Raw genomic sequence first — 26,288 nt, forward strand, 5'->3', positions numbered from 1 at the left:
ATTTATACACAAAATACTAAACCCACGCCCCCTATAAAAGGTTTCGTGTCGTCACTACGTAAACAAAATATGAACATGAACACATCGAGTTAATGACATTATGGGATGCCTAAATGAAAGGATTCAGCAATATTCCTTATACAAGCCGGTGACTTTTACTCTACATACGGAAATTCACGGGCCCCCACCTTCGGAATGAGACACTGTGCTATCAGTCTCGTATTTTCATAACATTGGCACTTAGCACTCATTCTCAAGGTTTTGTGGCTTAAGCGAAACGCTCAATATCAATTGGAAATTCAGCAGAAAAAAATGTATTTTAAACTAACGTCCATACCAACTTTCATACAGACAATACCTAAAATGGATGCTGACTTAAAATGGTTGCTTAGATCCCAGTGCTGTTATGTCAGATCTCCCCCTTACGTCATATTCTCACTTTGTCACTCCCTGCTTTTGTATTCTTAAAACATAGCTTTTAAGAATTAAGTTCATGATGATAGTCCAGGGATAACTCAGAGGACAAAGGTGCGTGCCCTTCACTGTCATAGTCTCGTAAGGCGCTGCGGCCAATATGTCTTTTGATGAATTGAATAACTGTGGTCGGCATCTTCTTTCTTCAAGGGACTGCTGTTTCTGGCATCTGTAAAGAGTGGCATCAGATTGGGGGAGGGGGTCGCACATTTGTGGATCATACCTTTGCAACACGTGACACCCACATATATGACAACAAGTAACACCCCCAAACACATCAAAACATTAAAAAAAATTGCTCCAAGTGATTTAAGCCATTCACCTAACCCCAGAGGGTCCCATTCCATCCCATCTTCCTTTCTAAGCCTCTTTTGAACCCCTTCTATTTTATCTAGTTCATGCTGCACATTGCTACTCTGATCTGGAATAAAAACACAACATTGTTCCTCAATTAGGACACATACCCCTCCTTTTGAAGCTAAAACATAGTCTAAAGCAATTCTGTTTTGTAAGGCCATAAGCCTAATCTGAACCTGTTCTTGGTTTAATGATGAAATTAAAAACTGCAAAATTAAGGCCACATCCTTCCTGTAAATTGTTATCTAACTAAACATACATTTTTACACAGGTTTCATTGGTTGGTGGAAACACTTGAAGCAATTCTTGTTCCTAGTGTGTGATACACCCTTTAAAGAGGTTCCCTTAAAAAATTGGAAAAATACAGAAATTATACACAATACTAAAAACCTTATTTTATGCAAGCAACCTTTCTTTGGATATGCAGTTGCTAGATAAAAGAAATGGCATCTATCTCTATCATCATATATTTTCAGAATCATCACAACATTCTATTACTGAGAATTGAGGGGGTTTGGTATCTGTGGAAGCGAAATGCATGATCCTCACCCTGCATGCATTGTATACATCATTCACTCAGAATATCAGAACAGACAATGTCTGCAATGGTCAACATGGCTGACTTCTGATCCTTTCCTTGTGGCTGACACACGCTCCTGGGTGACCCCCTCCTATCGGTGGAGGTGCAACACACTTCTGGATCAAAGTTTTGCTGCACATGACACATACATAGAAAGTGATGAATACTGCAAAAAAAAAAAACAAGAGCATTCACAAGCCACGCTTCCAGGAAACCAATCCTCCCATCAAGGCTCAATTGTACATACACCTTAAATTTCTAACTTAACACACTCTAAAGAATAAAAATATTGCATCTCTGAAAAAATGAAATGTTCTGATAAAACCGGGCCTTAGCCTGGTGTCTTATTTTCCTCGTTGGTTAACGGTTAGAGTTTTGACTCGGCAAGACGTTAACTTGATGCGGCTGTGCTTTAGGTGACTTTGGTCTTTGGTGGCGCTGGAACGTTTGGTGGAACTGGAACGATCTTTACGTGCTTTGGGTCCAGGAAAAGAACTCTGCTACTTTAATTGCTGTATTGGTGGTTACTTTAGGCTTTTTCACCTGGGATGAAAAGCATGCTTGCGCAGGAAATATGTGACTATTAACCCCATCTCGAGTAGGTGCACTTTCAACGTTGGCTAGAGAGACTCAAAAAATGTATTAGTTGCACACAACTTATTGTTTTATTACCAATAACATGGTCCTTAATTCGTTCCTTTGGACTGCTGATAGTCACAAGTCATCCCATATGTGTCTCATAGGGAGATAATTTATACCTAGGAATAAATTCTTGTATCAATGTGTTTACTCCTGTCTTAGCATCCGCATATAGACAGATGTATTCCCTATTAATGTTCCTAATTTGTTCTTCAAATTAAAACTAAGTAGCCACTGTGAACCTGACTTTGATACAATCTAAATTCCTGAAACTTTGAGGCCTCATCCCTTGCCTAACCACTTGCTTCCATAATTAATTCTATCCTGTCTGCAGGCCATATCCCTAAGACCTGGGAAACTGCCAGAGTTTGTCCTAATCTTCAAAAGTGGGGACAAAAAACTCTCTCTCAAACTACAGGCCAATCTCTCTTCTCCCAATACTATCCACTGTCATAGAAAAAATATTCCCTCCCAATTAAGCAATTATTTTACCCATACAAATTTCCCTAGCCACTCCCTATCTGGCTTTTACCCCAAACACTCCACTGTAACTATTCTGATAAAAAATTGAAATGCTTTGTATATAATGCATACCTTATTCACTTATGTAACTGCTTTTGCAACTATGTATCCCCTGTATTTAACCCTATGCATAAGACACACCCACAAATGAGAGGTGACTCCCAAATTCACCCCTTCCTGGTAAATCCATTCTAGATTACACAGCTCTTTTTTTTTTTTTTTTTTACAATAACCACTGCTTACGGACACCTTTGGAAAAAATAAATGGTTAAAAGTTATAACATACATCACATATTCAGTTAATAGACAAATGATTTTGTATAAGACTTCACACTAATGTCTTGCTTTATATAATCTCTTTGCACAGTGCTGAGCACACGGTCAGCTTTATAATTTTAAAGACACTCTGCATATTCATCTGACTAAAGAAAAAAATAATTTTATAAGCTTGTTTCTGGGCAAAGAGCCATTTTGTTTCTGGGCGTTTCGCCAATTGACCCTGAAAAGATAAGATAACAGCACACCACGGCTTCTTCCTGAAAAATAATTATTGGATTGGAACTTTCGCTTAAAGTCTAAATACATGGAGCTTTATCCAGAGCCCTAAGAACTACATTTTTTATGGCCTCTTACAAATTAACCCACAGGCTTTTATATAACTGAGGTTTATATAACTTCTTAACACACAAATAACTCCACACGCTCATGCTATTTCCCTACACTCAGTTCTTTTTAATGCCTTCTGTTTGAACTTTCATAGTTTCACTGACTTAATTCACTACAAATTTATGCTATCCTGTTGCAATTCTGTCCTTTCTCACGCTACACAAACCTATTTCTCTCCAGTAATCAACACTCACAAGTCTAACCCTCACTAACTCTTCCTTCATCTCACCTCAGGACTTTTGCTGACTATTTTAAGCAAGAGGTTGAATCCATCTCACCTCAGGACTTTTGCTGAACATTCCCTCTTTTCCCTCCTTCTATCCTACTTTGCTTCCTACTCTCTTCCTGCTTTCCTTGACTCTTTTTCCACTGTCTCAAAAGAGTGTCACCATCACTGTTGATCTCCTTTCTCCCTCTAATCTGCTACATTTCCATTCTCCTTAAAACATATAATAGTTATACCATGACTCAAAAATAGCAAGCTTGACCCTACCTGTCTTTCTACTTTAACTACTGAACTTGTCTTGTATTCTCTTGCTTGCTCCATTTTCTCAACACCCATTCTCTCCTTAACCCTCTACAATCTGACTTTTGCACTGCTCCCTCCACGGAGACAATTCTCATTAAAATAACTGATGACCTGTATGCTGCCCAAGACAGAGGTCATTACACTCTGCTCCTATTACTCTCTGAAGCATTTTACTCTGTGGACTACACTTTTCTCTTTTCTCTGTACACACTCTCTCTAGGTGACCTAATAACATCTCTTGGGTTTAAATATCACCACTATGCTGACGACACCCTTATTTACTTTTCAACCCCTGACCTTACACCTGCCATACAAACCTAAGTTTCTGAATGTCTTCTCTGTTATCTCATCCTGGAAGGCCCTCTTTCGCCTTAAATTTACCATGGCAAAAACAGAGTTCCTCATACTTCCTCCCAAACCTGACCCTATTATCTCCTTCCACGTCTCTCTTGAATCTTCCATCCAGTAGCCCAAGCACACTGCTTAGGGGTCACTCCCAACTCCTCTCTCATATTCTCCTCTTTCATTCAAAACATTTCTATAACTGTCGCTTTTTCCTCCACAATATCACAAAGATACACCTGTTCCTCTGTTGCTCAACTATTAAAAACTCTGATACAGACCCTCATTCTCTCCCATCTTGCTAACTGTAATCCCCTGCTATCCCTAAGACCTGACTTTCACCTGTCTTCCCTACTATCTCTCCCAAACGCTGCTGCCAGAATCACTCTACTCTTTAAACTCTGATTCTGCGTTTCCCTTCCTGAAATTCCTCTCCTGGCTTCTAATTAAATCCTACTGTTTCTGTATACTTTCCCTACCTACCAATTAGATTGTAAGCTCCTCAGAGCAGGGACTTCTCTTCCTTAATGTTACTTTTATGTCTGGATCACTTATTCCATGACCTCTTACCTTTACCATTTGCTACCTATATGATTACGACGTGCACCACTCCTGTGAAGCGCTGTGCATATTAATTGCGTTATTTACATAAAAACATACAATACAATATATACTTCAAACAATGCTTATGAGCTTTTACCCGCATTTTTAAACACAAAATATTCAATGTGTTTTTACTGGTTACACACAATACAGAACACACACAATACAAAAAACTTCTCTCTTACACAGCCAAACAACATCATAAAAATAACGAACAAATAAAAGAAAGACCTTTCTCCCCTATTACCAAACAATTTCACCCTGCAACTATATTAAAAATTCCCTTCTCTTTCTTTACTCTCATAAATAACCTGACTTTAAAACTACTCTGATGCTCCGGAGCTTTTGAGTTAAAGTTCGTATCTTAGCACATTCCTCGCGCTGGAGAAAAAAGTGGGGGCACGCTCTGTGCTGCTGCGATTTTGATTCTCTTTCTTGCAGACATTTGATTTCATTGTGAGCAAAAAATATTCATGTTTTCGTACGTACTTGCAAGTTTTTGTATGGTGATTTGTGCACACAGGTGATACTTAGCATGGTTTATCTTTCACACAGGTAATCATTCAGGAAAAATTCATTAGGGTATCAAATCCATCTAGCCACTCTCCATTAAGGGCGCAACAATTTTACTTGCCGGCACCGAAACTTGAGTTTATATCAGGAAATAATTTATAACCACTTATTGCATGTGGGGAAATGGAAGGAAAAGCTTATACGTTCACAACTGATTTCTGCGGCGTCCGCCAGCCGGGCATGCCATGCATGATCTTCGCCACAAAAACCTCATAAAATCCAAAGATTTATACTGCCACAGACACACAGGGATTACTGAAAGTTAGAAGGTTCCACTATGAGCCCTTGCGTTCGCATTCTTACGAATAAGAAAACCGGTGCGGCTGCTCATAGGTTCACGCTTCCTTCCATAGTAATTTATTGCAAACAAACTTTTTTCATTGGGGTGGCATGTTTTTCACTGGGACTTGCATGTGTATTTTCCTTGAACTTGCATGTATTTTTCATTGGCCAACAAAACATATTTATATTGTCTCTTCTTGTTCTCTGTATCCATTCTTTATTATTTTTGTCGGCAGACACACAACCTCTAACGGCAAATTTTGAGAACTTTGGTTTCACATTATTCTCCTGTTACAGTAATCACATTTAATTGACCTGTACAATACACCTGATACAATAATCAGCGCAAGCTGATTGCGTACAACTCTTTTGGCATGTTATTGTTCTGATTTTTTTTCACCATAACTATACCCAAGAAAACACTTGAATTACTTCAGCGGGTCCAACCCAGTCCTGATAAACCTTATACTTTTATAACATGGATACAGATAAGACCTTCTAAACAGATATCCATAAATAAACTCACTTGGTATGTTAATGACAAAACAGAGCAAATGTACAATCAGGGACCCTTCCTGCTCAGACAACAAAAATATTTATCACAACCCAGGACAGTCTGAAAAACAATCCCTTAAGCATACAAACACTCACTTTCATCACCAAAACACCAAAAAATTTAACGGGACTCTCACCTCAATCCCAATAAAACTTAACATCTATAACACTTTAAAATGGATACAGGAACAGACAAATAAACTTATTTGACACTGTTAGGTAAACCCGTCAACACAGATTGAGACACCATTCAAAACACATCTCTCTACACATCACTCAAAATAACTTTTTAAACTCAGGCTTTCCTCAAAAGGTGCCTTTTACCTTGATTCTTACGAGCGCTCAATTTGAGTGACCGAGGAGTGGTTTTTTCAGGTGCTCAGCTTCCGGTATTTTTGGGTTTCTATTCGGAGCGCCATCTGATAAAGTTGTGAATAAAAACACAAGTCTGAGGATATGTTTTGCAGAATGACAGATAAATTTATTGCTTTGTGCGGTGCACACGCAGAGGAGAGTTTCAAAATAAAACCCTCCCAACGACATGGTGGCATACAGGCCTTATTTATACACAAAATACTAAACCCACGCCCCCTATAAAAGGTTTCGTGTCGTCACTACGTAAACAAAATATGAACATGAACACATCGAGTTAATGACATTATGGGATGCCTAAATGAAAGGATTCAGCAATATTCCTTATACAAGCCGGTGACTTTTACTCTACATACGGAACTTCACGGGCCCCCACCTTCGGAATGAGACACTGTGCCTATCAGTCTCGTATTTTCATAACATTGGCACTTAGCACTCATTCTCAAGGTTTTGTGGCTTAAGCGAAACGCTCAATATCAATTGGAACTTCAGCAGAAAAAAATGTATTTTAAACTAACGTCCATACCAACTTTCATACAGACAATACCTAAAATGGATGCTGACTTAAAATGGTTGCTTAGATCCCAGTGCTGTTATGTCAGACCCCCCCCTTACGTCATATTCTCACTTTGTCACTTGATATGTTTGTCCGGAGACTCCGCTGACGGTATCGCCGCCATCTTGCAAATGGAATTCCTAATGTTGATGCAAGATAAGAATTGACTTAACTGTGCTTAAAAGCAGCGCAAATTTCGAATGAGCGTCTTATTAATTGCCATCATTAGTATGGGGTGAGGGTGAAAGTGTGCGATGTGCAGGTAGTGGTAAACGACACTGCGCCGTCACACAGAACACACTGATTTTACCGTTCTGCGCTACGGTAAATAACCGCGGTTATATTTATAAAACTTCATGGTTCTCACTTTCACACCTCTGAAGTCTCTTCGTCGGACGGCAGTCTCACTTTATTACGGTGTCGGAGATCCACAGCGTTCACTGGAGTTTTATTCCAAGGTGGGAATATTCTATTAAATGCCTGTCCTGGTGTCTGTGCCATGAGGCCGCCTCTCAATAACTGATGATCTAGGTCGGAATCGGCTATCTGTGAGTAGGCTTACTGGGTCTGCACTTCTTTAACCCATTCTGTGCTGAAACGCAGTGTAATGCAGCAGGTGTAAGCTTATAGGGGTCCATGTTACTATGGATAAGCAGAAAAGTGATGCAGGGTGAGTGCTCATTTGCATGTCATTACCCACAATCCCTGGCTGCAGGGGAAGCATTGTATGCCAAGAGATAATGGGGAAGGGCAGGGTTGGCAGCCCTGTCTGAGGCGTGTGAATGTGCTCACACGCGGGGTTTTTATTTCTTGGGAAGAATACAGAGCTGATCCTGCTCCCGCACCCGAAACATTTTGCTGCGCTGTTCAGTTCTGCTGTTTCTCTTAAACACGGAGTACTGACGGCGCAGTAAAATGCGCAGCGTTGTTGGAGATAGGTGACACCCGTGTGCCACTCTGTGACACAGTCCGGATTAAACATGCTACAGCACGTGTGTTCTATCACACGTTAACCCGTTCCCTGCCGGAGTGGCCGGAAAAGCACACACAGCTCCTGTTTCTGCCAGGAGTCACTATCGGCAAATGTGGATTACCAACTCCATCCCCCCCACCCACTCCCTTAGGCTAAGGTCCCGTTGCACGCGTCCGCACGGCTGGCTTGCTTGCCGGCGGCGCGTGCAACTCGCTGTACCGCGAACTGCGGTCTACAGGAAACTTCAGTAGTAGCGGGGGGCGTGGCCAAATGGGTCGGGGGGGGGGGTGCGGCCATGACGTGAGGGGGCGCGGCCATGACGTGGGGGGCCGGAGCGGGAGGTGGGCGGGAGTGGGAGGATTGACAGGGAGGGGGGGGGCGTGGCTTGAGCGGAGGGACCCGCTACTCTTCCCCCCCCTCCCTCCACGGGCTGCCACGGGCTGCAGGTAAGTAAAAAAAACACACACACGCAGGCACTCATACATACATACACACACACACACACACACACACACACACACACACACACACACACACACACACAGACAGGCACTCACGCACTCATACACACACATACACACACACACACACACACAGACAGAGACAGGCACGCACGCACTCAGGCACACACATACACACACACACAGACAGGCATGCACGCTGATTTCACTCCACACTCCTCCCCGCTCCCCGAAGCCTCTCCTCCTCCCGAAGCCTCCCCTCCCCATTGGCTCACAGCCACACCACGTGACGCGTCGAAGCTAGGAAACACCATTCTGTTGTGTCTCCTAGCGGCTGACGCGCCACAGCGTGTAGTCAGCTGTGCCGCCAGGGGGGACCGGGACCGGCTCGCGAGGATTCCCCTGCTGGTGGGGAACTCGCTACATTGCCGCCCGCGCCAACGAGCGCAGCGGGTCCCAGGCCTTACAGGTCAGGTTTTCAGGATAGCTGCTTCAACACAGCTGGCTCAATCAGTCCCTGTTTCAGCACAGGTGACTGAGCCACCTGTGCTGAAGCAGGGATATCCTGCAAACCTGACCTGCTAGGGAGGGGGGGAGGGATCTTGAGAACCCTTGAATTAGGGGGGTTAGTGAAGTATTTTGAACATGCTTCTCTTAACTTCGATCCATCTGTTTTGCCCCATGAGGCGTCAGCTTGTGATGGGCGATGGATTAAGGAGGTGTTGGGAAAGAATTACCGGCACGCACACATTTAAAAAAGATGCAGCCAATTATTCTGTCATTCCCCCCCCCCTCCCCCTTTTCCCCTCCGTGTCAAAAATCTAACGATTACACATCAAATGGAAGACATTTAATTAACACGTTTCGCAGTAAGGAGAAGCGGGTTGGTTTTGCTGTGATTCTACGCCAGCTTTTTGGGAGCTGAAGCATTTTGCTGCCAGGCGTCCGCAGCGTATTAAATGTATTTATTTCAAAATAATGTGTTGACCACATTAGAAGTTACAGTACCACGTATGTTTAAAGTATCAAGCAGCCGAAGTCATGAAAGATCTTAAAGAAGCAATCACAGCGATATCCTACATGTGGTTTTTTTTTGTTTTTTTTTTCAACTTATATTTTTTTTATATTTTCAAATCTGAACATGACAACATAAAAGGGGAAGGGGGAGAGGGTACAGAAAATAAAAAGATTGTGAGGAGGGGGGGGCAGTAGGGTGACATTCATCATGGTCTCCACGCAGGGAGCGTACATTCAAGTATACTTGTTACATCCTTAATCAAGTCTAAATCTGCTTAACCGTTGGTAATCTCCTTATTTCGTAGCTCCGATTGGGTTCTTCCAAATGTATGTCTCCCACGGGTCCCATGTTGTCAGAAAGGTATTGTACCGGTCGTGGATTAGACTTGTGAGTCTCTCCATTGTCATTATATAGTTCATCTTGTGCAATACCTCAGTGATAGGGGGGGGGGGGGGTCGTTCTGTTTCCAGTGTTTTCCGATTAGTGTTTTGGCTGCTGATAGGATCTGTGTTATCAGATAGTCTATTTTTCTCTCTAGTCCCTCGGTAGGTTTTAGCAGGAGCACTGTTTCTATGTTCCAGGGTAATTACAAACCTGTTACCCCTTCTATTAGCCGTCTCATTCTACCCCAAAACAGGATTATCTTAGGGCAGGACCACCAGATGTGTTTAAATGTGCCTATTTGACCACAGTTGCGCCAGCACATAGGGGAGGTTAGCGGGAAGAAAGAGTGGAGTCGCGCTGGTGTATAGTACCACCTGTGTAGGACTTTCAAGTTTGTTTCCCTGATCAGTGAGCAGCGAGAGGCTGTAGCTATCTTTTCGTGAATTTCTTCCCAGTCCTCGTCCTCTAGGGGGTTCCCTATATCATGTTCCCATTTTGCGATGTTTTTGCTTGTTTGCCCTTCGTGTTGTTTCAGTAGTGTCTGGTAAAATTGGGCGATTGTTATATTGGCCTCGTTGGAACAGGCTCTCAAAGTTGGTGAGTGGTCTGTTTCAAGTGTCTCTTGGTTGTATCGAGGAGACATAGTGGGCCAGCTGTATATATTGGAATATTGGTGCGTTTGGAATATCATATTCCTCTCTTATCCTCATAAATGATTTAACCCTGCCGCCTTTCTGCATGTCTCCTAGTTTGGATAGCCCCTTCTCATCCCATTGCTTAAAGATATTCGAGGTGTGTGCTGGTGTGAATTCGGGGGTTAGATCTAATTGGTGTTACGGGCGAAGGAATGGACGAGATCTGCTTGTGTTTACCGTTTTTGTCCCAGATTTTCAGGGAGTGTAGTAAGACTGGGTGATTTCTGTAGCTTATTTGTCTGTTTGCCTTTTTTACCCATAAAAGAGACGCTAACTCCGCGTACCCGGCTTCCGACCTCTCTATATCCACCCACGGTTTCATTCCTGGGGGTGCGGACCAATGAATTAGTGGGCTTAGTCTAGCGGCTTCATAATATTTAGCTAAATCTGGTTGGCCCAGGCCTCCCCGGGTCAGGGGGAGGACCATTAATTTCTTCTTTATTCTGGGTTTTCTTCCATTCCAGATACATTTAGTTATCTCTTTTTCCAAATCTCTAATTACATAGATTGGGACGGTTACTGGTAGCACTTGGAATAAATATAGTATTCTATGTAGCAAGTTCATTTTCACTGAGATAATTTTACCCGACCAGGATATCTGATACCTTGACCAGGTCACTGTGCAGTCGCTTGCTTGCCCGTTATCCTTTAATGAGAAATAATCCCGTATGGCGGCCTCTATGGCTTTTTTAGTTTCTGGTATCCTGAGAAGATGGTCATTCATACGCCAGTGTGTGCCCGTCGGCCTTTGGTGTAGATCTCTTATGGTTAATGATACCGGGGCGTAGTCTGACCATGTTATATTGTCTATTTCTGCTTTTGCTGTCCGGTCAGCCAGTTCTCTGGATATAAAGATATAGTCTATGCGGGTGTATTGCCTATGCGGGGCCGAGTAGAAGGTGAATCCTTTAGTTATAGGGTTCATTAGTCTCCAGGTGGCGACCAACCCACCCGTTCTTATATTTTGTTTAAGAGCGATTGAGCTCCTCAATCTCGAGTGGTGCTCTTTGCTCGTGTGTCTCGCCTTATCTTTATTGCAGTCTATAACTGTGTTAAAATCACCTCCAATTATTAAATAGCCCTTCTTGTTTTGGTTTATCACATCGAAAGCCTCGTTAATGTAGCTTTCCTGGTCAATATTAGGGGCATATAGACACACCAGTGTTAGTACAACTGTGCCTAGTTTGCCTGATACAATTAACATTCGCCCGGCCTTATCTCTTTTTATTTTTTCTATTTCAAAGGGGACACTGCTTCTAACCAGGGTGGCTACTCCGGCTTTTTTATCTATCGCTGGTGAGTGGTAGATTTGGTGGAAGTTTCTGTCCCTTAACCTAACCGTGTCTTCTCTATTCAGATGTGTTTCTTGGATCATGTGAATGTCGCTTTGTCTAGCTTTGAGATCCCTGAACAGTAGTCTCCTTTTATAGGAGAGTTCAATCCCTTTACATTCTGGGTAGTTACTTTTAATAATTTAGCCATATTTTTGTTTAAAATACCTTGTGGAGGTATTCGCTAGGGCCGCCTTTTTATTGTTGGGTGCCTTGTGGAGATTTTTCGGTTTTCGGGGCCATATCTTAGCTTGTTTTTTTGGTTATATCTTTTTGGATGTATACAAGTGTATTCCAGTTAGAATGAGATGGGGGGGAAATTAGGGGAAAACAAAAGTAACCTTGGGGAATTTTAACATGGTATGGGGTAGGGCCCTCTGGTGCTTTGGGCCTTTGACTCTGCGTTTGGGGTATTTGAGACATGCAGAGTCAAGAAAAAGGGAAAGGTGTGTGTGTGTGTGTGTGTGTGTGTGTGGGGTGCAATGTGGCACTTGCAGTCTGAAAGGTTTTGGACATATACAGTAGTCAGCTCTGCTTGGACACATGTCGGTGTTCCGGTTTGCTGGGCAACCTTCTTTTCTAATAGGACTGACTGGAACTAAAACACATAGGGAGAAAAAACACAACCGTCAAACATTTTGTACAGTATTAAGCACAGTTATATTTTTAACTAAGCTCAGCAGGGTCTTTGAAGGAATAATAATGGCTTATTCCTTATACTAATAGTTGTTTAATTATTCTGTTCTCCTTTTCCCCTCCTCATGCCCCCAGTTGTTCACATCCTTTTATTTGGAACAGCATAAAAGTTCAGGGCTGGAGGCATCGGTTGAGGTGGGCTTGTCTCTCCTGTGCTCTCATATCTTTGCCAAGTTCGAATTAGTAAACCTCAAAGTTTGGGGCTTGGTGGGCTATCTTGGGTTTGTTGGCACTCTGGAACACCTTTCTTGTCTCGGTTGCGGGGGTGCCCTCGCTGTGTCTCTCCTTAATTCCTCTGGGATCTCCAAGCCCAGCGCGGAGATAAATTCTGGGCCTTCCTCTGGGGTTCTTAAAGTGGCTTGTTTTCCCTTGTGTGAGGCTTAGAGGCGAAAGGGGAAGCCCCATCTGTATCTGACGTCTTTACTCCTCAGGTAGCCTGTGATTTCTCTGAGTTCGCGTCTTTTAGCTATTGTTGTTGGCGCGAGATCCGAGAAGATTTGCAGTTCTGCGTCTTCAAAAGGAATCTTGTCGAGGTTTCTGGCTTTGTTGGATATTTCCTCTTTGGTGGTATAATAGTGAAACCTTGTGATTATGTCTCTGGGCCCTCTGTTTTCGAATTCTGTCGGTCTGTATATTCTGTGGGCTCTGTCCAGTTCCAGCTTGGCGTTGGTAGCTTCTGGGAGTATACTCTGGAATAGCCTGTTTAGGTAGGGCTTGATTTCTTCATTAAGGACTGACTCTGGGATGTTTCGAATTCTGAGATTGTTCCTTCGTGATCTATTCTCTGCCTCTTCTTGGGCGTCTTGGAGTCGGGATATCTGTTCCTTCATTTGGGATATGTCTCCGTCAGTCTCCGCTTGCTTTTCGGTGACCGCTTCCATGGCTACCTCCAGCCCTGTTGTCCGTTCTACCTCCACGACTTTAGTGTGGAGGCTCTTTATTGCACTTTGCAACTCCTCATGGAACGTCTGCTTTATTTCTTTGACCTAGGCTTTTGGTTCGTTCCTGATATCTGGGTTTTGATCTGCGTCCGACCCTGAATCAGTTTCCTCTTGGTCTTGGGCTTGTGCTGCTTTCCCCTTGCCTGTTAGTGAAGGCGTCACGTTCCTTTTCGTGAAGAACGTGGAGGCTTCCGGTTTCCCTGACTGTCTGGGGGGTAGCCATGTCGCCGGTGCACAACTGGAAGGTGTAAAAGTATGTCAGTCCTAGATCTTTCTTTTTTATTATTTGTTTGGCTGCATTAAATTATGAAAACTCGGTGTGGATCTTGTCCTTTTTCTAGGCTCATCTCAGTACCACAATTGCATCCCCTCACTTGGACATTCTGTTAGCGCATGGGACTAATTGTAAAGACCCTGGTTCTTTAGAGTTTTGTCGAGGTGGGGGGGGGGGGGAGGGGGCGTGCATGTGCTCGGCTGTTCAGCGTCTGGTTTCGGGCTTTGATGTTCAGTTAGTGCCCGTGGTATGCAATCTATTGGTCAGTGGGGTCTCCTTCAGGCCTCTTTGGGTTTTACCTCTGATCCCTCAGTTTGATCCCCTCTGCCAGGCTGTTTTTTTGCCTCACTCCTGTCCTCACTCTCCCCAGTCAGAGGTCTCCGGCGGCCATCTTAGGTATTGAGTGTGCTTTTTAATTCTTTACTTTTGTGCTCTTGTTAGCTGCCTGCTGCAGTATCTGGTGGTTTTTTTGGGGTTTGTGGGTCAATTTCTCTTTGTGCAGCGCGAATCTCTGTGGCTGTGCTGCTGCTTTGTTAAGTTTTATTTTTAATCATGCAAGTCCCCTTTAATTATGGCGGGTGGGCTGTGTACATGTGTTAAAGCCCTCTCCTCTGTAGGCGCGTTGTGCACTTCCGCAGAAGCGCTCTTTCCCCAGGGGATGTCACTTCTGGGTCACCCCAATCTCCTGGGGGCCCTGGTCTGTGATTTTAGGGAGGGGGGTAGCCCGCACACTCCGTTGTCACTTCTGCGGAGTGCCGGGTCAAAATGGCCGCCCTCGCTCCCCTCAACCCTCTGCTGTAGCCCCACCAACCTTCAGTCGCTCACATGCAGCCTCTCTGGGACTAACGGCAGACAGCCTCTCGTCCCGCTTCTTACCCGGCCACCCACTCACTGTGGGGTCAGGGAGGAGCGCCGATCTCGGCCGCGACTGGGCCGTTGTCTGGGGAAAATGGCAGCCGCACCGCGTCTCCCGGCCCCTCCGTGCTCTCCGTCGGCTGGTTGGAGGTGTTTTAAAAAAAAAATATTATTTATTTAATGGCTCCGCCGCCCGCGCCTTCCGCTGGTATGTTCAGGGATAAATCCCTGTGGTTTTGCAGGAGAAAGGCTGGTTTACGGGGCTTTGGGTCTCGCAGCTCCTGAGCTGCACGTCTTCTCAGCTCTGCCGTTGGCCACGCCCCCCACATGTGTTTTTTTTAAATAAATCCGTTCTGTAGCATTAGATAATAATTACTGCATTTTTTTTTGTATTCAACTCAATACCATTTTTTTTTTTTTTTTTTTTTAATATGCAGAACATCCTTTGATTTCTATAGCAGGCTTTAGCCCACCTCCCCAGCAGTGCAAGATATTTGCAACACTATCCTGTCTGGGATTATTTGTTGCCAATATTCCCAGCAGTTTGAGCTGCAAACTGTAACAATAGATAATGTTACCGTAGTAATATAAGAATACATTGTAGCTGCTGAGTTTACACTAACTGGAGTATTGATTTGCAACTGGAAGGCAGCCATTTAATGAACCCCGGGAGCAGGATCTTTGCTGATCGATCACGGGAGAACGAATAAATCGCAGCTTGGGTAATTATCTTTCAATAAAGGTAATCACAGGCGGCATATATTAAAACAAATTTAAACACATTTTTTAAAGTGCTGCAAGGAGTGCGTTTTTACACAAGAGGCGTGTTTGAGAGACACGTGTAATTAGCCCAGAAGTGAGGTGTACGGTATGAGAAGGGAGCGCGACCGGATTCTTTATTGCACCGCATTACTGACAAGCAGTGGCGGATTTAAAAAATATGCCGCACTTACCCGGTGCCGCTCTCCTCCTCCTTCAGTGTCATTTGGCACCGCGCCACCCCGTTTCCACGGCAACGTGACCAGGGTTGCCGCCTCCGGGTTTGACCCGGAGACTCCGTGTTTCGGGCACTTGGCTACGGGTTTAGCGTGTCAATCTAAGGGTGGCGGCGGAGTGCGGCGGCGTCTCCGTTATTCTCCTGCAATTTCCCCTCCAACTGCAGTGAACATGACTGCGCGGCGTCAAATGACGCCGTGTTGCCATGACAACGTGATGTCACGTAGCATCCTGCTGTCATGGCAACGTGGCGTAATTTGTCGCCGCACAGCCATGTTCACTGCAGTTGGAGGGGGAGTTGCAGCAGGATGTCGGGAAACGCCGCCGCACCACGTGACGTCATGTTGCCGCATGCGCGATTGTCACTTGCTGGCATGCGCCGATGTATGCCGGATCCCCAAATTTGCCCGCCCTAGGCCCGGGACTAATGGGAGACCCGCCACTGCAGAGAAGACTAATTTGGCTGTCGCCAACTTTAAGCTATTCTGCCAGGACAAGCTACATTCAGATATACGTCTTGGTTTCACCTCCCAAAAACGTATCAATAATATTTGTTTTTATGTCATAGAAAAGGGCAATCTCTTTAGGAAGGGGCAGAGAGCAGCTCTCGGCAGCCACCAAATCTAGTTACTGCAATCTTGTTTGCCCAAGCAATAAACGTATTAATACAGTACATCTCTATTCCGGGAATCCCTGTGATGTAAACCCCGGTATCTCCATCAAACAGCTTCACAACTCCGACAGGGCTTGTTTCATGAGATACAAACACAGCCAATATTGGATGTATTTTATAGGACTCCGGCTGAGTTATACAGCTTGTCCTATATTGCAAGAGCAGAAGGGTTTGTTTGTTTGTCTGTTTGGTTTTTATAAGGGCATTAAACCAGCAGTTCAAGTTCCAAGGGGAAGCCAACTTCAGTCCTCAAGGGCCACCAACAGGTCAGGTTTTCAGGATATCCCAGCTTCAGCACGGGTGGCTCAGCCAAAGACAGACTGATTGAGACACTTGGGCTGAAGCAGGGACGGATGGAGTCACCTGTGTTGAAGCAGAGATATCCTGAAAACCTGACCTGTTGGGAGGGCTTGAGGACTGAAGTTGAGCCCCCCCCTGCACTAATTCACGGTAACACCCGGAAGCAGAGAACTCGCCCGCTCTGCAGCCTTTTCTCAGTGCAACGGGGGTCATTTCTCAGAGTCTCCGGAGGCAAAAACTGGGGCAAAACCGCTGCAAAGATAACACACCATATTTATTCAAGGGGACGGCTGTGCCTGATCGGTATTTTTGGCCCGGTTTTGCAGGCGAGAGATAGTGATGCCAGTGTTTAGGTGTGATGTAAAGGGCGTTACACACAGGCATTCATATCAGGAGGTGAGATTGCCAGATAAACCCCAACACGATATTTCTGGCGCTCTGTTTTCCAAGTAGAATGAGTGTGTCTTGATCTAATCTTTATACTCAGTATTGCTATTTTTGTGACATGTTCCTTGTTTTCTCTTGCATGCTTTACCTGTAAAAGCAGGCGTTCCCTCCGAGCCTCTCCGCTCCCATGGGCCCACATGATGCCGGAGATTTGAAGCTGCAGACCAAGCAAAACCTACATGTCTGTTTTTTTTTTTTTTTAAATCAGCTCTGAACTATGAAAAAATACTTGTTGCATTTAAAAAAAAAAAACAAAAAAAAAAACCTGACATTTTTAATGTATTATAATGTAACAAGCATTTTTTTGTTTCTATAGCAACAATTTACAAAGTCACATCCCCTTCCTCTTCTGAAACAGGCTCTGGCACACCCCTTTTTGAGCCCTGCCCTCTCTCTAGCCGTGCGCCAATTGTATCTAATGACTGCCTGGTCACATGATCTTCCCCACAGAGCTTTGCATCTTTGGTCCTCTTCTGCTGCACTGGCAGCCATTTAGTGAACCCTCGAGCCGAATCTTCGCCGATCGATCACAGGAGAACGGATCGATCGGCAACTTAGCTAATTACTGATCATTGTGTGGATTGGATTGATGCACATACGGGACAAAATTAAAAACGGCAGCTTGGACTGCTGCTTTAAAACCTCCATTTTGTTTCCCCTAGACGGGGCAGCACCTTTCCTGGGAACCAGGGGGAGTCCGGAGCTGAAATGACCGTGGTTCATCTCCGGGAGGAACTGCCCTGTTAAAGTTACATGCCAAGTGATTATGTTGATATGAGATGTAAATAGACAGTTTGTTGTAACACTTTCTCTGTGCCAGGGTTAATGTGCATGGACCGGGCCGGATTAAGATTTCGCAAGGCCCTAAGCTATGATAAAGATGAAGGGCCCTATTAAAAAATATATTGTGGGCGGGGTAACTACTGGAAACTGTTTGAGTACTACGCCTCACGATGAAAGGAGGTGTGGGAGTCCGTTCCGAGCGCTTCAACAGAACCGGGACTGCGGGTATGAAGTCGAAGGAAAGAACTAGCTAAACAGGGGTGGGCAACTCCAGTACTCAAGGGCCTCCAACAGGTCAGGTTTTCAGGATATCCCTGCTTCAGCACGGGTGGCTCAATCAGTGGCTCAGTTGAGGACTGAGCCACCTGGGTTGAAGCAGGGATATCCATAAACCCTTGATCTATTGGTGGCCCTTGAGGACTGGAGTGGTGCAGTCAATGATTGACCAACTGATTGAGCCACCTGTGCTGGTCAGAGAGGAGATACTTCTTGTAATGGGATGTGTCAAATTCTCAGTCTTGTCTCTACGTAAAAACCCACCCCCAAGGCAGTACAGCTATAAAACACTGGGTCTCCCAGTCTGGGGTCCCCTGAGACATAGAAGGGGTGCTAGGAGGGACAGAGGGGATCGCACATAGTGACAGACAGGAGGATTTCCTGCATCAATAACCCATATAATATATTTCCCTTATTCTTTTGAATGGGATTTTTTAGGGGAATCCCATAAACAAATGTCGGACATCTTTCTGTGTGCACTGAATACACACACTGGAAACCAGAGCCAGTAAAACAAATGTTTTTTTTTTAGGGGACCCGGTTTATGTAGGAACCACTGGTGGAAAAGGCTCTAACAATCTGCAGCAAATAAAAACAACACTTGAATAGGAGTAATCCCAGCAATATCCTACATACGTGTTTTCAAATAAATCAGTATTAGATAATACTTACTGCATTTTTTTATTTGTTCAACTCTTAACGCCGTTTTTAATGAGTTTTAGTGTGTGAAGACACAAACCAAAAATAAACACACATTTTTTTTTTGCGTTGTGTCTAAACACATCCATGTTATAATTTAGTGGAAATGGGCCGCCTTTCATGCAGCCAAGTGATTAGGAAAAAAACAAGCATTTCTTTTGATCTGACATATGAACGGGTATCATTATACATTTAAATTTTGCTAGCGATTATTGGACAACTTCAAAAGGGAAATAAATAAAAGCGCTTTCATTCTGCACATTTCTTCTCCGAATCTTGTTGTTTTTTTCTCTGTGTGTGTTCCCTGAATTGTACCTTTTGAACTCAGCTTTGTGCATCTAACACCCGGTTCTTGAAAAACAAGTCCGCCTGCTTGGGAGAAGGACATTTTTGAGTGAAAGGTTCGGGAGGGTATGTACCAGTCACAGAATAGATTTAATAGTGGAAAGGCAGCAGGCACTCGTAGAGTTGAAGTAAAATGTTTCCTTATTGAATTTGACATATTCCTCCATACGCGTTTCGGTTCCCAGGGGGGGACCGAAACACATAAGAGAAATATGTCAAATTCAATAAAGAAACATTTGACTTCAACTCTACGAGTGCCTGCTGCCTTTCCACTATTAAATCTATTGACACAACCGGATCTAGCAGACGATCAGACCCCGGACAGCAATTGGTGCCCCACTACTTATTTCTTCGGGTATAGCCAAGGCTAACTTCAGGACTAGGGCCAGAAGGGGTAAACCCCTGGGCCTTTGGGGGTTAAATGATAGGGCAGGGCATGCTTCTCCCCCTCTTACAATACACCCGATGGAGGTGATGGCTTTGCCCCTGGTTGGGTCGGCAGGTGGCAGTATAGTGGTATAGTGTCCCGGTATCCGTGGGCTCGAGCTTGATTGAGCCTAGCCTGGTATAAGCACCCTTTCCCCAGCCCCTATTAGTTATGTTTTTAATAAAAGCTTAAAGAATACGTGATACCAGCAATTCAGCCAAACATACAGTACTTATTTCAACACATTTTCCATGCAGAACAGCAAGGGATTGTCTTACTTTCATAATACAGGGCTGGACAAAGAGCAGAACATGTCGTGTTACTGTGCAGACAAGCAACATCCAGAACATCACTGTACATTGCTTTTATTAACCTCTTTCCTGTCTAGGTACAGCAACGAGTTCTAGATCCCTCTAACAGCTAAACAGTTACATCTAGAGCGCGCTGCACTGAATACAAATGGTATATTTCTAGAACGATAAAAAGTATAATCCATTTTTGGGTTGATACGTGTCTTTTTAGGTTTTACGCCAAGTTGAACTTTTGCGGATAATTTTGACTCCCTTTCTCCTTTTTTATGACACGCATAAACATACTATTTTTAAGTACATTCCCTTTACATCTGCACACCCACACGTCTCTCTGTGCACCATAAAAGAATAAAAATAAGACTTTTGAAGCTTATTGCACAAACGGAGAATTTTCAGGTCAGTACATCGGCGCGCAGAAGCGCAATTTATGTATTTCCGTGTGCCGGTTTTGCGCTTAGAAAAGCCGTTTAGTAGATCGGCACCACAGTGTGATATCGTTATTACATGCAGAGGCTTCAAAGGTTCAATTTATGATACACAATTAAAATAAAATTCATTCTGTTGACGTTGCCTTTTATGACCTAAAATGATTCTGGTTTCACTCACTCCATAAAAATCTGCTCCTTATACATATATTTTGTTGCCTATTTTTGCTAAGTATGTTTCATGATTTCCCAGTAGATGTTAAGAACAAAAAACGACTAAATATTTTTAGTTCGTTGGTATAATTGTTTAAGTGAGATGCACTGCCCCCAGTATAAGATGCACTGCCCCCAGTATAAGATGCACTGCCCCCAGTATAAGATGCACTGCCCCCAGTATAAGATGCACTGCCCCCAGTATAAGATGCACTGCCCCCAGTATAAGATGCACTGTCCCCAGTATAAGATGCACTGCCCCCAGTATAAGATGCACTGCCCCCAGTATAAGATGCACTGCCCCCAGTATAAGATGCACTGCCCCCAGTATAAGATGCACTGCCCCCAGTATAAGATGCACTGCCCCCAGTATAAGATGCACTGCGCCCGCATAACGCCGTCTCTATCACTTATTTCGCTGTTTCAGATTCAGGGTTATAATATTATATACATATATATATATATAATATATACACAGCTATATATATATATGCAAAATTGTCAGATGGCACTCACATATAGTGTTGAAATACAGGTGCTTGTCCCATATGCAATGTGTAGGTAAATAGTTCCTTACCAGGCAGACCTCGAATCCCAGGACACCACAGCAAAGAGACAGCACTCAAGGTAATCCTGTGTCAAAAGTGTATTAGAGGAAACATGGCACAATCACCCGACGTTTCGGTCCTAAGAACAGGACCTTTCTCAAGGGAGTGCTGTCTCTTCTTTGCTGTGGTGTCTGTGATTCGAGGTCTGCCTGGTAAGGAACTATTTACCTACACACATATATATATATATTATATATATACATACATATATATATACATATATATATATATATATATATATATGTGTGTCTGTCTGTCTGTGTCAGTTCTGTAGAATTGTAGTTTTCCTGTTGTTTGAGCTCCTGTATTCTTTACCCATATACGAGCTTTGGGGATAGGAAGGGTCATACATGTGCCCCACAGTCTCTGTTTCAGATGCACAGTACATTTGAAGATCAGAACTAAGGTCTTGAAATCTTATTCCCAACTTATATGTATGAGGAACTCGTACAAATGAATCTAAATGGCACACGGACGCCCATCACACTTTCATCACAATTACTCAGTCACCCGTAGTCAAAAACACAAATAAATGTTTGGGTGGAAACAATACCTTTATTAACTAAACATCAACCAAACTTATGATTTACTTGTGTAGTTCATAAGTTCCTTCTTCTGCATGTCTAAGTATTTAGGGCAGTACAACGGAACAAACATACCTGCAAATACATTCATTTTATATACATACATACATGCTTTAATCTCAAGGTCATTGGCTGTGACCTTGGGTCTGTCCAGTCAATGGGTATCGATGGCAAGTAGACCCTCCATTTGTATGTGCAGGATGTCACCCAGATGTCCCACTGCTAAGTCCATGAATCAGTAATGGCAAGGAAAAGGCTTCCAATAGAATAAGTCCTTTTGCACATCTTCTCATAGACATGGCTCTACAAAGTGCTACCTGGACAGGTGAACTACTGCAGGATCTCTACCTACATGTAACAAAAAGAATGTTTTGTAAAGGTGAGGTCGCTGCCTTTTTACATTCTTGTATTTACAACACGTGAAGTTAGTTACACAACGGAAATTGGAGTGGAAGCAAAAAAAGATGGGATAGGTCCAGAGAAGAGCTAGTTTTTAGGTGTTGGAAGATAATAGAAGAAGGTCAAAGGATACAATGGAAAAGGAAAGTGTAGTATCTTTACAGTGTCTGGTTTCTGTCTTTCCTGTATACTGTACTTACACTATCTCTTAATGGAGCAACATATGTTCCTCATACTGTATATAGGATTATATTTACTGCGCTGTCTTTTAAAGCACCATCTGGTGCTGAAAGACACTGTGCATCCTACTAAGTCAATGGCAGAACACGCCTTAGTAAATATGGGCCATAGTCTATAAGTGAGCGTGCAAAATCCCACCAGTCTCTTCGGGGCTCAATAAAGTGTGACAGCGCTGATCCGGAGCTATCCCATGGGAAATCCCAAAGACTTGAATGGAACATTCCATGCGGGAGCACCAAATCAGTCCTTTCGCCGTTTATTGAGCAAACCCTTAAGTATAAGGACAAACTAGCTCTGACCAGAGATGTCACAAATTGTAGCAACAATACTTCTGCGTTTTCCTTGTGAAATAAAGGCACGTCTCAATAACTATTGCCCTCTGTGGCAGGCGTGCTAATTTCCAGTGCTCAAGACCCCTGAACGGGTCAGGTTTTATGGATATCCCAGCTTCAGCACAGGTGGCTCAATCAGAGTCTCAGTCTTGAACTGAGCCTCTGATTCACCCACCTGTGCTGAAGCAGGGACTGATTGAGCTTGCTGAGGCTTGAATATCCTTCAAACCTGACCTGTTGGGAGGGGGGGGGGGGTTGTGGACTGGAGTTGAGCCCCCCTGAGTGTAATTGAAACAGTCAGGACACTACACTAGCCATGTAATGCTATTATGAGACATATGATATCCCTGTCCAGTCTTTAGTTAAACGTATTTACGTAAAGTAATGTGGTTTATATCTGCAAGGGCTACGCAAGGTACCAATTTGCTGCTCAAGACAAGAACAGATGGAAGCTTGCCTCTGAAGATTACTGCAGTATATATGATGCACATCTCATGCAGTAATGAACATGTTCAGTCAGTTTGCATCTTTTCTCATCAAGGTACTTTAACCCCTGTGTGTGTAAACCTTCCCTGGCTAATGATCTGCGGGAGATGTGAGAGACCACTTAGCATTTCCTTAGCTGAAAGCAGAATTTTAAGCAGTGTCTTGCATCAAATCATGTATGTGCCTTCAGATCCACCTCTTTCCCTAGTTGTGATCACCTGCAACTCTTCAAATGATGAGTTGCTGTAGAAGCACATTGATTGATCGATAACCCTAATACACTACAAATTGATCCAAAGAAAACGCATACATGAATAAGCTTCGCAATGTTATATTGTAATCACCACCTGGTACAAGTAGCAGCAGCAGACTGGTCACGTAATATAGCACACACTGTTGATAGCCTAAGCAACAGGCTCACTTATACTTAAAGCGTTGTTCAATGCATGTGTTTACCGAGATTGATGCAGTACCACGTGCATGCAACATTACACAGATTGCTGATTATTGATGTCTGCCAGTGCTGGTTATTGCCTAGGGCAGAGGTGGCCAACTCCAATTCTCAAGGGCTACCAACAGGCCAGGTTTTAAAGATATCCCTGCTTCAGCACGGGTGGCTCAATACTGAGCCACTGATTGAGCCACCTGTGCTGAAGCAAGGATATCCAATACCTGGCCAGTTGGTGGCCTTTTAGGACTGAAGTTGGCCACCTCTACCCCAGAGTCTTCTGAGCATGTTTAATTATCTTATAGTGTCAAAAGCAAAAACGCAGTCTGCAAATACAGTATTTCATGTTATGTTGTCAAAACAGACGCTCTGCCTCATCAATATTCTTGGTTTGACAGGAGGTCTTTTGTTGCTTTCATTGCTATGCAATATATCTGTATCTGTATGGTGTGATAGGGCTGGATATAAGTTGTACCTACACTGTATATGATCACTGGGTTAATGGAGATAGCATTCACTCTATCGGGGTCTCCTGTCCTTTCTGCTCAGTGTTGTGTTGACTCTTTATGTTGAAATCTTGTAGTGTGGTGATTGTTGCAATGGAAGCTACTGCATAGTCCTTGCTACCTGTATGGGAAGGATGTGGGAAGCTTGGTTTCCTATACAGGGGCATTGTGGTTTCCTGGTCCAAAGTCGCTCTCTTCCCAGACGCAGATGGCCAGTAGGAAGCAGCCAGTGTAGATATTCTCCAAAACGTAGCTTTCAAAGCTTTCCTGAACTCCTGCCTCATCAGACAATAAATGATGGGGTTAAGGCAGCTGTTGCTGTGCGCCAAGCAAGCGGTGATCGGGAAAACGAAAGTATGGAAAATATAGTATGCCTCACTCCACTGGATAGCCTTATACTTCATTAGAATCCCCCAAAAGATGGCTGCATGGTTGGGGAACCAACACATGAAGAAGACTATGATCACCAGTTGTATAGATCTGGTGATCTTGCTCAGCCTTTGCTTGTTGTTGGCATTCACTTTGTGCTGCCTAAGGAAGTTCAGGAGCATGAGATAGGAAGAGGATATTACAACCAGAGGTATAACAAACCCCATAATGACCCTCTGCAGATGGTAGGTAGCCAGCCACTTGTTCTCTGGAAACTTGAGAACACACAGCTGTTCACCTAAGACTTTGATAGTGGTGGCAAAGATGGTGGTTGGAATGGTAGCAACAACAGCTAAAAACCAGAGAGCCAAGCTGATCGACTTAGCAGAACAGGCGGACACTTTGCACCTGAGGCTCAGTGCGGACGCCACGGACCAGTACCTGGTCACAGCCATTGCAGTCAGTAGGAAAACATTGGTGTAGACATTCAGGACCGTCATGGTCAGGACAATTTTGCACATGGGTTGTCCAAAGGGCCAACTGAAGTCCAAGATGGCTTCCACAGCCCAGAAGGGCAGGGTAAGAGCAAACTGGAAGTCGGTCAAGGCCAAGCAGAAGATAAACACGTCAATGGCAGAAAGTTCCGCGGCTTTCTTAGCCCTGATTAAGTACATCACAAAAAAGTTTCCTAGTAACCCCACAGCACAGACCAAGGAATAGACCGTGGACATAAGAATCCTGTAGCAGAGAAGCCCATCAGTGGGTGTGGAGGCATTGTCATCGAAAGAAACACCTTCCAGATTATCATCGGAGCCATTAACAGAAGGAGGCCCAGTCATCAGCAATGAAATGTTCTCATGCATCTTCTGAAGTTCTTGAAGATCTTCCCTTTTTAAAAGTTACGGGTCGGTCAATGCGCAGCAGGACTGGGAAATAATTCCGCACACATTGTAGCAGTTGACACAGATTCGCCACTGACCGGATTCAGTTGAATGTGTGATCCAATGTCCCCGAATGCCGAGCGATCCCACACACTCGTCCCCAAATGGCTTCCTCTCTTCTTCTGCAACACAGCCTAACAAATGGTCTTCTGATAGGTACAGGGAGGTAGTTACCTTCATGGAGTCAGCGCAGGTCTCAATCTTCTTCCCATTGCCACCAGCCTTGACTAACTCGCAGTCCTTATTCTCCAGCCTGGAGTTCCGTCCATAAGAAGGTTATTCAGGTGGTTGGTAGTTGAGCTCTCTCTGGCTTCAGGGTGTTGCTTTCTTGATTATGTGATGATATACAGTTATGTAAGCCTCACCCTGATCCGTTCCTGGAAGCGAGCAGAACTGGATTTGCTTTAACTGCTGCTCCGGACATATAACTGACAGTCCTTGTAGGTTGCTTCTGTTTTGTGTATTTATTGAGCAGCGAGGGCTGTGCTGTGAGGTAGGCAGGGCTTCTAGGAGGCATTACCTTGCTCACATAAATATTGTACCTTTTTGTCTTTGGCTTCATATCCCTTTCTCGACAGCAGAAGAGACATCAACAAACAAAGAAACCAGAAAATAAACTGCAACGACGACATTCTGTTTGCTGATAAAAACAAACCTCAAAAAAAGACATTTTATGGGCAGTGCTGTGAAGACCCGGTGTACTAAACAATGCTGCCGGTCCTGTGCATCTATAAACCAGCCTGCGTCAGCACCTGCTTTACGAACATATAACGCGGTGTGTTATTTCTCACTATCTACAGCA

The 26,288-nt window shown here is 43.9% G+C and overlaps 1 protein-coding gene across 3 annotated transcripts; it reads right to left on the minus strand.

Moving 5' to 3' along the window:
- Positions 1-21,716: 21,716 nt before the first annotated feature.
- Positions 21,717-26,078, minus strand: RXFP4 (relaxin family peptide/INSL5 receptor 4). Of its 3 annotated transcripts, none has more exons than XM_075607854.1 (2): positions 24,298-26,078; positions 21,717-22,109 (listed from the first exon to the last, which is right to left on the minus strand). In XM_075607854.1, exons 1-2 carry the CDS (start codon positions 25,406-25,408, stop codon positions 22,096-22,098), a joined length of 1,125 nt encoding a protein of 374 aa, XP_075463969.1. In that variant the 5' UTR covers positions 25,409-26,078; the 3' UTR covers positions 21,717-22,095. The 3 variants fall into 3 exon arrangements, with proteins under 3 accessions (XP_075463969.1, XP_075463968.1, XP_075463967.1); XM_075607853.1 differs by having other exon boundaries at positions 21,717-22,113; XM_075607852.1 differs by having other exon boundaries at positions 24,146-26,075.
- Positions 26,079-26,288: the final 210 nt, after the last annotated feature.

This window comes from Ascaphus truei, chromosome 7 (assembly GCF_040206685.1).
Source record: "Ascaphus truei isolate aAscTru1 chromosome 7, aAscTru1.hap1, whole genome shotgun sequence".
Classification (NCBI taxonomy): Eukaryota; Metazoa; Chordata; class Amphibia; order Anura; family Ascaphidae; genus Ascaphus; species Ascaphus truei.

Coding starts and splice junctions, on each gene's coding strand:
- RXFP4 (XM_075607852.1), bottom strand. CDS start 25,408: ATGCATGAGAACATTTCATTGCTGATGACTGGGCCTCCTTCTGTTAAT.